This window comes from Crotalus tigris, unplaced genomic scaffold (assembly GCF_016545835.1).
Source record: "Crotalus tigris isolate CLP2741 ecotype Arizona unplaced genomic scaffold, ASM1654583v1 scf7180000017987.690289119674:8195010, whole genome shotgun sequence".
NCBI lineage: Eukaryota > Metazoa > Chordata > Lepidosauria > Squamata > Viperidae > Crotalus > Crotalus tigris.
The window spans coordinates 6440198-6452367 of NW_024096758.1; the positions used below are offsets into that span (position 1 = coordinate 6440198).

Consider the following 12170-nt stretch of genomic DNA (forward strand, 5'->3'; position numbering starts at 1 on the left):
ATAATAGATGAGCATTCTTTCAAGATTGGAAAAGGCTCCACAAAAATCTAGACAGCAATTATAAGCAGAAGCTCACATGCTGACAGCTCTGAATGGGAACCAGGTGCCACCAGAGTAGGGACCACTCCGAAAGCTGCATTCACACTATCCCTCAGACATCAACAGAGTCTGTTTCTTTGGGTCTCTCTCTCCTGGGCTTCATTTCCCAATGAGGAAATAACTATGACCTACCTATGAAACTGTTACAGGGAAGGATTGAACCCCAGAGTACAAGTGATTAGTATTAGAGCAGCGGTTCTCAACCTATGGGTCGTGACCCCATTTGGGGTCGATTGACCATTTTTCGGGGGTCGCCAAAGAAGGCGATCCGCCATTTTCTCCCCTCAGGGGGCGCCACGCATGCGCGTTGAGCATGGGGGCGCCACCGCGCATGCGCAGAACGTTTGTGTGACGGGGGTCGCCGTCACACAAATGTTGAGAACCGCTGTATTAGAGTATTAAGTCTTAAATGGTTTTCAAACCACATCAAGATGAGTCCCCAGGGGTTGGGAACTGATACTTGAAATGTCAATGAAAGATTTTCAAAAAGCTGACCACATTTGCAACTGGTCGGTTAAACAGGATCATCAGAATCCAAGTGATGACAGTCTACTGGGGAATTAGATGGGTGCATATTATCAGCAAAACCTTTAACTATAAAAACAACAAAGGATTTCATTTCTTCTCAAAGGGAACATTTTCTCCAGTGCAAAAACTTTTTTCACAAGTACTTGGATGCAGTAGAGTGTTTTATTTTTTGCACGAGGCATAGTTCTGGCATACATAGTAAAAGCTAAATTTTGATATGAAACATATTCTTTTTGATTTTCAGAATTCCATGCCAACAAGGAATGTTACAAAGACCTGATCTGCCTAGATAATTACTGCAAATGCCATAATATAGTGTGAACTTTATAGTGGTGGCATTTCTGAACTTCTTATAAGCCTGCGTGTTATCACAGGATTCTGGTTTTGTGTGCCACTGATCTGAAAATTACCTTCCTTCCTTCCTTCCATCCATCCATCCATCTATCTATCTCTATAAAATCTGGAACGCTTCTGGATCCACAGAATAAGTCCATTTTGATCAAGGACACTCTGCAACAATCCATAGTGTTATTGGGCAATAACAAAATGCTGATCACATGAACCCAGAAATTTGTACCTTGCTCTTTAAGCTATTCTAGTTTTAGGTGCCACTATCTAAAAGTTAAGAAGTTCTACAATTTAATGCCTAAAAGAGTTGCAATAATTTGTTGCAGTAGATTTATTGCAATTACATACTGCCTTAAAAGACAAAGAAGTGCCAACTATTCACTTCTCATTCTCTTCCCTGGAAGCAATACCTATTTTTGGTTACTTTTCAAGCAATGCAGAACTATCACAAATCAGGAAACCAATTCAGAAACAGTCAGCAGCACCTTCCTAGTTCAGGACTGCTAGTAAGACATTCACTGCCTGCAGTTTAGAACCGGGAAACAGAAAAGATCCTTTGTATTAAACTAACAGGAAGGGAACCTGCTCAATCCCTCAGGGAGGACTTGTTGCCCTTTAATTTCAGTATAACGTACATTTTAATCCAGCAACCTCATAGCCTTCTTCCTCTTCTTCCTCCCCATCATCATCATCTTCCTCAGATTCATCTTCCTCAGTTTCACTCTCCTCTTCAACTGAATCTTCAGCATAGTTTCTAGAGGAAAGATTTGATATTCAAAATCCTGCTTTCCCCATGTAGCCATTCTACAGGATTGTACCCCACCAGGCTTCATGTTTGCATTCCATGTTATATCTAGTGAAGACAGGCTGGCCGAGCAGCAGCCAAAACAACAAATGCACTCAACTGATAGAATATTTTTTTGCAATGCCTGTTTATTTTAAAAACAAAAGCTATAATGTCATGTCCAAAATAGCTAGGAATGGCATACAAATCCTGCTGCAGTTCAGTGAACCTAATATAGAGTAAGAGGACATGGGCAAATATATTCAGATAAACTACCTTTCTGTTAAAGGCATCTGCAAACCAGAGAAGTCTTACCTGCCCCGAGAGCTCCGCCTGGCCACTGAGGGCTGGCAAGCAGGGCACTGCCATTCTCTTTCTGGGATGTCATAGAGGGCTGGTCTCAGGCAAAACAGGTGGAAAGCTTTGTTGCATTCATCACACAGGATGAGTTTGTCATCCTCACCTGGGGGAACAGGGCAAAAAACAATTTGGTAATCCAAAGAATAAAGAAGGGAAATAAACAAGCAGGCCTGTTGGAGAACAGCCTTTGACAGGATTGACTAGATGGCTGTAGTTCAGTTCTTTGGAAATCTGCCCATCTACTAAGAAAAGAAAAAAGCTGAGATAGTTAAAATGTATGCTGGGGAACCAGGTGATGGCAGGTAGAAACTCACCAGATTATTCACTAAAGGGGGTATTTTGTATTGCACAATCACACAGAACATGTTTTCAAAACTCCAGGTAGGATGTTGGATCTAGTAGTGAAAAGGGGTTCTTATCCCAATGTATACTATACACTAAGCTCCTTGAGAGTAAGCCTGGGATAAAAACATAGTGAAAATCAAAAAAAATAAAACAGTGGGGATCCATATCTTTCTCTGGCGGAATGGAAGGGCAACTGCTTTATGTATTCACAGGATGCCTCCTTTCAAAGTTTTGACAGCATTGGAAAACTAGCAGTTGACTCAAATGGAATACCCACCTTTCTTGCGACATACTTTACATCTGGCATTTTCTGCAGACATGTCCCACTTGATGCAGGCATCCAACATACCAAGCAGCACGTGCATACGTGAGAAGGTTTGTGCCTCACGGATTGCCACTTTCCATTTCTCCACAGCTGAAGCAACCTAGGGGCAGAACAAGGATCTTAGGCCCAAATTCCCAGCAACTGGAAGACATTTTGTGCTCATTCCCTAGGATTCACAGCAGCTATCTTTTAGGGCACTACTAAAAATTCTTCTTCCCCACAGCCTCAGAGATTCATAACTCTCGTTCAACTTCACATGGCCAGCTTGAAACCAGCTGCATTCTTGACTTTGAAATCTGAACTAAATTCTTGCCATCAAAGAGAAACAAATAGTAGAACTTTAGCTGTTAACTCTAGGGACAGCTGGGGAGGCAAGGGTTAGGATATAAATCCAAAGGACTTGCTAGGCTGCCCCCTAGTGGAGACCTCTGACAACATACATAACAGCAGTACAATAGCAGAGGTAAAACAGAGTGGACAAGCAGCACCAGTGGGGACCACAGTCAAACAAAGATGCTCAAACACAAGAACCTTCTGAATAACTGTGCTCAGGTGCTAATAGCTTTGCAGTTTTAACACAAGCAAAGAACATAAAAACAATCACATTCAAATAAACTTGCTATTAATGGCTAGTTAGAGGATATGCAGCCCTCTCCATAGGTATAAACCTGTTACTGCATTAAATAGAAAAGATAACATGGGCAAATCTTAGGATGCCTGAGTTAATATTCTCCTAGTAAAGGCAACTGAATGACAGAAGAAATGGCTGAGCTCTGCTGTTAATAGCAGTTCAGGAGCCAAATAAAACCATCTATTTCTGCAGAGTTGCACATTCCCCTCCCACTGAATTCAAGGAAATGCCAAGTAAACCGGACAGCTAAGAAAACAAAATTTCACACCAGTCTAGAATTCTCTCCTCATTGTTCATTGGGACAGACCTAGATTGAGAAGTAGCCAGGATTGTAGAAAATTGTGAGAGCCCCCCCCAATGCTCAGAATGCTAGCTTCTCGGACACATTAGCTTTCCAAAGACCTACTCCTAGAGATTTGCTGCTATCAGATTGGGCCAAAATAAACTTGAAGCTCTTGGCGGCTTTTGCTTCCCCATACTGGAAAAAGAATTAAGCACTCAGCATGACTTCCCCCAAAAGTAAGGGTCAGTGGTAACCCTCTAGGATCTCAATGTCAAGAATCTTAAGGTTTCAGTACCTTAGGTGAGAGGGGAACAAGGAAAGCAGGACTTGAGTGAATAGCCAAAAGGCAAACACATTCAAAGGTAAGGTAAGGGACCACTTAGTGGTGCAGTGTAAATTCACCAGCCCACAATGAAGCAATTTATAATGTCCTGTAATCTACCATATGCATCATTATGGTAGATTACATTAAAGGAAAAAAATATTTGCAGCCGAGGAACTATAATGAAAAGGGCAGTTAAGTTGGTAACATTTTGTCCCTCGGACCTGGCTGCATTGATTCTTTCTAATCTATAGTATAGCCGCCATTCTCTTGGCAGTAAGACAGTGCATTTGGTCATATAAACATCAGTCACAACAAGGCCAAGTAGGGAAGAGGAGAAACAGATGACAACATACAAGCCAGACAACTATACAGTAGCAAACAACAGCCAAAGAGAAGCAGCTGTTCTCAATGGAGACTTCTAGAAGAATAAAAATAAACAGGAGTCATTTTGAAAGGCAAACAAAAGTTTGTAAATTTGAAACATAAAGATTGTACTTTTCATATGTTGAAAATGGTGACCCTTTCTTAAGAAAATCTCTCCATTAAAAATATAATGAAAATGACCACAAAGAATTAACATCTCAGGATGTTAGATGATACTTATGCCTACTTGGAAACACTGATCTTAGGCAAGAATGACAGCCTTTCATAAATTCTAGGCTTTGAGGTTTTTTGTAGCAGACTCAAAGGACAGCAGCTCCATTTGACTTTTTTTTTTAAAGTGGGAGGGGAGAAGATGCAGCCTCTCTTAAACCTCACTGTAGAAAGGAAGACCATGCCCTGAAGTACATCAATAACTTGAATTCTCAGGCTCAAACAGCCCACACATGCATCAACAACTTCATGCAATCAGCTCAGGTTTTGTCGCCTTTTCAGTCCAGAGATGTTTAGCTTATATCTACATTAATCAAGACCTTGGCTTCTTCTGCTACTCTCTTCTCTTCATCAACTTCCTCAGCCTTGGCCACAGCATCCTCCCCTTGATGTTTTCTCTTCTTCTGTTTGGGAGCCATGAAGCCTTGCAAAAACTTCTTGATGACACTGGCCTGCAGAGCAATCACACACTCCCCAAAATCTTTTAGGCTCTCCAATGAACAAACCTAATTAGAAAGACATTGCTGTTAGTTATTTGTAGCATGTGCAGGACTTTCTATTTCTTATCTGAATCTTCTGCTTCCATTCGACAGATGAGAAAACTACCACAGAAGCAAACACGCCTATAGGCATTCTTGTCAAAACTCTTAACAGTAAAATATGTTAACTAAAAAACCAGCGCTTTAGAACACCCTATTACAGTGTTTTATCAATTTTAAACCCAACTTTGCTACTACAAATAACATGTTAAGTTTCCACAGAACATGTCTATATTATCTATTTCAAGTGCTATTTCAAATCTTCTACTTCCTTGAACAGTCACTAAATGAATGGCTGTAAGATAAGAACTACTGTATTTAAAATAAAACACTTCAGAATAGCTTCAGGGGAAAGTGGCACATTTCAATGAATGTTCAGAATTCAAGATCTGGAGTTAATAAGGCGTTCCCTATACTTTAGAACTGGAAACTCGGTTGAAATATTCCCCATGGGACTACATCAGTATTATTACTCACCCTGGCTTCAAATTCTCCCTCACTGATGTATCCCAGACCTCCTTTCTGCAACCGCGTGGCAACTTCAATAAGATCACTGCGCAAGAAGTTTAGCAATTCCTGGCTGCCATCACACGACTTCAGACCTAGGTTCTGCTTCCGAGCCAAATGAATGGAATGTATGATATCTTGATACCTGAGAGGAGAAGATAACTTAGTGGATAACTTCCACCCTCGAGAGCCAGGGTGGAAACTATTAAGAGATGTAGGTTGTAAGCTCTGTGCAATTCTATAAGCTGAAAAATTATAGCTGATCCAAACTGCAAGCACAGAGTAACCAAAGTACTGCTTGGTCCAGAAATCAAATGCTGACGCTTAGGAATTCTAAATGTTTTTGCAGCCCTGCAAAAGGTTATTTTATACTAGTACTTCAGTTAAATTGTTTATACAAGCTTGCTAAAAAGTATGAAATGTCCTTTGGAAAGCAGAAGCTAATCCTTTTGTATAGCTATGCCTGTTAAAAAGTTCTGGAAAGACTTAATCTACACTTGAAGCATCATTATGGAATTCCTCAAATCTTTTATTCACAAGCAAACATTAGCCCAAAACAATAACAATCAGCCCTCTGGTAAACTATTTCTTCTTCCAAACTATCATGTAGACTGCTGGCATTAAAGTGACAAAACCACAGAGTTTCACAAACAGATAAGGTAAAAATTATCAATTTCAGAAATCCATTCTATCTTCAGTAGCCATATACAAGTGCCATATAGTTTTGCAGCAAGTGAAGAGGAAACCTCACCTAATCTGTAACCGATCTTTCAATTGGCTCTCTCTTATCCCCTGGGAATGCAAGGAGGCTAGTAGTTCGTCCAACTCTTTCTGACTGTCACAGAGAAACCTGGAAGAGAGGACAAATTGTTCAATACTCTGACAGTAACAACAAAAGGCATATTTCAACCGTGCCAGATAAAATTATTAATCCATCTCACTATTTCAGACCATCTATTAATGTAGGTACTTATGCAGTGTGTGACATTTCCTATATTATCAGAAAAAAATCTCTATCTGTTTCAAGGATACGATGGCTTACACGCATGTAAAGTTTTATAATATTGAAGTCTTATTGCTCCCACTATTGACAAAGCAGGCCAGGCTAATGGGTCATATGGGGCTGGCTTCACACGACAAAAAACCCCAAATAAATGCACAAAACAGTTGAAAGGGGCCAAAGTGCACCAAAATTTCCTTTTGTGCTGCACTGCTAGCCATAAAATTCACTTAACGACAGCAACAGGAATTGCCCTGGTTTCAGTCTCTTTATAACTAATCATTTAGTAATCAAAATTCCAGGCCCAATTGTGATCGTAAATTGAGGGCTACCTGTACCATTTTAGATATGTAGTTTAGCATTTTAATGACTTTTGGAAGTAAAAGAAGAATCATATAATTCAACATTTTGACACCTATTTCATTGGACAAATTATACTGCTCTTTCTGCCCTCTACTGGTAAACAAATACATCACTCTGGAAAAATGAGGACTTCAAAGAAGCAGGCAACAAAATGTTCTGCAAGCAGGAAGTAGATCTCTGGCACACTTCAAAAGAAAGGTCTTGTGGTCTATATATTTTGACAAAATTCTGAATCAACAGTTGTTTAAACCAAACATTCTAATTAAAGATTTTTAGATTTCAGTTCTAAAACTGATTTCAGTTCTATGACACAACACTTAACAATCAGAATATAGAATAACAGAGTTGTAAGGGACGTTGGAGGGCAAATGGCTGTCCAGTTTCTTCTTTAAAGCCTCCAGTGATGGAGCACCCACAACTTCTGGAGGAAAGCCATTCCACTATTAATTGTTCTCACTGACCTCCTTAATTCTAAATTAAATCTTTATTAAGTTTCTGTTATAAATTCAATGCTGTTTTCAAAATATATCAGTTTCTAAAATAATTAAATAGTAATGGGCAATGAAACTACAGGTAGTTCTTGATTTACGACTGATCACTTAACATTCAAAATTACAACAGGCCCAGAACGGGTGCTTTACAACCTGTAAACCATTTCTGTCCACAGATTCCTGGGCCATGTGACCATGCCTTTACAAACAGTTGCAGTGCTCTGTGATTATGTGACCACAATATGTGACTTTTTTTTTTGACAGTTTCTGGCAAAAAAAAAAAATAGCCATTCAGAAAATACATTATATCGATGGATGTGTGGAATTGAGGATTGTTTAGAAGGACAAAACAGTATGGGGAAATACAGTGAATGGTGTTATTCCTTTTTCTTGCTTAATTCCTTTGGATTATTAATTTTTACTCTTTTCTATTCTGGATAATGATCCTTACCCCAAAGGGAATAATGTAAACATGTATATAAGCATCCAGAACATTCTGAATACTTCTCCAAAGGTCTAAATACCCAAATTTCAATCATGAATAGATGGTATGAGAATAGAAATACATCAAATATTATTCCCCACCCGATTTTTTTGTTGATAGGTATGGGGAAAAGTCTATCTCACCACAGGTTCTGTCCCTGTTTTGGTACTGATGTCTCAACAGGTATTTCTGGAATATGCAGGATCCCTTGTGGGGTGTTCAAAATACTGCCTTCCACCAGGTTTTCCTGTGCGTCTGTAATTATTATAAGCATTAATTAACAAAACAGTTTTAGTTGCAGAGTTTCCACTGCTACTTTAGCATATAATAAAGCAAAGCCTCACAACATCTCATTAAACTATTTTGTAACCATCCATGGAAAGCATAAATGTTTACATGCACAATTTTATTATATTAGTGCACTAGCTGTTCCCGGCCATGCGTTACTGTGGCTGTCTGGTTAAATGGAAAAGAAAGAAAAGAGAAAGCACACATTTGTAATATGTTTAATTTCACAATGCTTGTGGGTATACAATATTTTTTGTTGTTCCATTGTCTGCGCAGATATAGAGATTGTCTGAAATCGTAGCATGTGTTGCTTTTATGTCCAACAGATGGCGCTGTTTTTCACAAAAAGCATGTTTTTATCTGTCACAGGTGTGACATCTATATAATATAGGTATATAAAAACACACGCGTATTCGAATGCAACGTTGTGTCAAAATTTCAAAGCAATTGGTGAAGAACTTTTGGAGATTTAAGATTTTGAACAAACAAACATTTACATATATATATATATAATATAGATATAGATAGATTTTTCAACATGTTTCTTTAATTGGAATTATAGGAAGCAAGCTACATTTAATACTATCTTAACAAATAACTTTATAAGAATAAGACATTAAAAATTACATCACGTACTCCATTATTTTTTTCAAATTTTACTATTTCTGGCCAGTTAAAAAATACATTTTAGCTATCTATAGCAGTGGTTCTCAACCGTTTTAATGCTGTGACCCCCAACCGGTCGTAAGTCGAGGACTACTCAACTGGTGCAGCACCGTTTGCAGACTGGGGCTTTTGGCGGGCTCAGCAGGGCAGAGACAGCCTGGACAATTCCTATTGGCTTTTGAAAGCCAATAGAATTAGACTCTATTCAAGAGAGTTTATTCTATTGGCTTTCAAAAGCCAATAGAATAAAAGGGAGTAGCACAGCTAAGGAAAAGGTGAAAAAAATGGCGGACTGCGTTGTTTGGCGACCCCCGTGAAATGGTCGTTCGACCCCAAATGGGGTCCTGACCCACAGGTTGAGAACCACTGATCTATAGTGTGTGTAAAAAATTAACACGATATGCTCCTTCAATTTGTTTACTAAATGTAAATCAAATACCAATTACTACAATTTTATCCAGAAAACCCACATCATTATACCAATGGCTAAACAGGTAATTCATGGAAAATAAAAAACACTGGAATTGTGTCCATGTACTTGTGTGGAAAATAGGTAAATTAATATTTTCCTTAAGAAAATGCATAATGCTAAGCAAAATGTCAGACAGAAATGCAAAATTGGAAGTCCGTATTTTCCCAAAAATAAGACCTGATCTTATTTCTCTTGCCTCCAAAAGAGGCACCAGGTCTTATTTTGGGGGTGATGTCTTACCCGCTTATATTAGGACTGCCGCAGCCAGGCCTCCCATGCCCCGACACCTGTTGTGCCACTGCCTGAGTTCTTCTGTGGCCACTTTCAGCTGCACGTGGCACTTTGCGCAACCGCTGACACTCGTGGTAAGCTGCGTCGTTTGTTATGCTGATGCCCCCCTTTCAGGAGGCTGCACGGCACATTGTGATGATCACACCTGTGCCGCTGTTCGTGGCAGGAGGCCATGCGGCATATCGTGCCGATCACACTGGTGCTGCAAGTGGCCGCAGAACTCAGGCAGCGGTGCAACAGGTGTCAAGGCCTGGGTGACCTCGCTGCAACGATCCTAAGGTAAGCCGGTGCAGGTGAGTAGGGCAGATCCACCCCCCACCCCAGCTTGATTTTTATGCACGTGCCTCGCCCCAAAACTAGGGCTTATTTTTGAGGTGGGGCTTATATTGGGCGCATGTGTAAAAAATCAAGCTAGGGCTTATTTTTGGGAAAACACGGTATCAGAGACAGTATAACTGCATTTCACAAGATACTGTACTGTGATTTCTACAGAGCAATGTGGCTTGCTTCTTTGGGCAGGAGATAACAGACTGCAACATGATTTATTTCACTATTTTATCTGAAGTCCCTGGATTATAGCACTCTTTTCCATATAAATCCTACTGTAAATATAAACTGACTGAACAAAAAGATCCTAACGAAAAGCCTTATCTTGAGAAAAATATTCAGTGAGTGATTACTTTAAAGAACATAGCACTCGTTATATATTAATGCTAAATATAAATATTTAATATTTGTAACATAAATACAATGTATAGTGTTTATGTAGCTGAAAAAAAAGGTTTAATTTCCAATGATACAAACATGATTCCATCAAATTTGGAATCTACTAATTTGAGTCAGTGTCACCAGTCTAATAAAGGGATTTTATATTTGATATTCACAACAACAGTTCAGACATTGTTTCACTTATGAGAGATGAGAAGTAATCAAGCTTACCTTGCTGGTAATCTTCCTCCTCCTCTTCCTCCTCCTCCTCTTCTTCCTCCTCACCTGGAGGCGTAAAACTATAATCTATACCATCATGTACCCACCCTTTCTCTATGAATAAGCCAGGAACTTCATCGGAAAAGAGCCAATACCTAAAATAAAGAGATCATATTAGATATGAGGGACCAAACCAGTTGTTTTCTACATCCAACCCTTAGAAACTGGATCAATTGCTATGCCAGTAAACATTCCTGGCTGCTCAGATAAAAGCAGAAAGCAAGGTTTAACTATGTAAAGCTCTTAATGAGAAAAAAATAGGACTTAAAATGTCCTGTGCTGCAGCAGCTCTAAGACATTGAGCTAGTTCAGGGGGAAGAAGGCAATGGGACAAAAATCAAACTCCCACTTCAACCATAGAAACTCTGCTCTCACATCAATATATGCTAGAGAGTCCTTATTGAAGGGTAAAATGGTGGCGCAAGTGCTACTTTGAGCTCTTGAGGAAAAGTGGGATATAAGTCTGCTATATTCATGTATAGCAATAAGTAATAGACAGCTGAAATGCAGCTAAAATGTAACGAGAGTTTGCAGTAGTTATTCAGGAATAAAATAAGCAGGAAATGCGAGAAAAAGTAGAAGCATGAGGGAAATGGGGCAACAGGGAAGTGAAGTAATTAGGCACGTTGCCTTGTTAGTTGGGAGAGAATAAGATTCCCTTAGACTTCCTGAACAGTAAGGTAAGAAAGAAACAGTTATAGAGAATGATACAGTATGGTGGAGATATCCGAGCAGACAGGCTCTGTGCATTAAGATGCAGCAATTTGTGCCCTATAATTATGATTATATTTGAGTAAATCAGGCCCTCGTCTAGTGTTAAGAAAAGTGATAGAAGGCCAGTAATCAACACAAGGAAGGACTCATTTAAAACCAGCATCTTCAGTTAAGTCCTGATACAGGGCACTTTTCCACAGTCCTCATCACCCACAAAGATATTCCTTCTTTCCTACCTGTTGTGATTACGGTCTGTGCCTATTGGTGTCCTGCGCATGACCAGCTTTGCTTTGGCAATACCATCTTGAAAGGCTTTTTCTGCTGCAGCTTTATGTTTGCGACTTCTTTCCTCCTCTGCTTCTTTTTCAAGTTTTACTAGCACAGCAGCAGAAAAGAATGTATTAATTCCCCACAGCATTAAACTGGTTTAATTCTTTTTTTAACTGGGTACTTAGTTCCAACTATTGCAGTGTCCCTGCCGTCACATGATTATCATTTCTGACATTCCCTACTGGCTTCCCATAAGCAAAATCAATGGGCGGCCAGAAGGAAGTCAGAGGTTGGGGTCAAGTGAGGTCCTCACTTAACCATCGTAACTGGGGACTGCCAGAACTGTTGCCATAATTCGGTGCAGTCATGTGACATCATGCTTTATGACCAATTCTGGTTCCAACTGCCACTGTTTAAGCTAAGGACTATCTGTAAGCAGAGCAAATATAAAATTTCTCATATTCTGATATTAAAAA

The 12170-nt window shown here is 39.5% G+C and overlaps 1 protein-coding gene across 1 annotated transcript in view; it reads right to left on the minus strand.

The window, feature by feature from the left end:
- Positions 1-12170, minus strand: part of BAZ1B (bromodomain adjacent to zinc finger domain 1B) — a 32255-nt gene that overhangs the window by 5425 nt on the left and 14660 nt on the right. Inside the window, exons 8-16 of the mRNA XM_039346211.1 lie at positions 11661-11799; positions 10663-10805; positions 8150-8261; positions 6420-6518; positions 5639-5813; positions 4943-5128; positions 2742-2889; positions 2075-2222; positions 1611-1729 (exon numbers count right to left, since the gene is read on the minus strand). Coding sequence (XP_039202145.1) covers positions 1611-1729; positions 2075-2222; positions 2742-2889; positions 4943-5128; positions 5639-5813; positions 6420-6518; positions 8150-8261; positions 10663-10805; positions 11661-11799 — 1269 coding nt within the window. The remainder of the gene's footprint in view (positions 1-1610; positions 1730-2074; positions 2223-2741; positions 2890-4942; positions 5129-5638; positions 5814-6419; positions 6519-8149; positions 8262-10662; positions 10806-11660; positions 11800-12170) is intronic.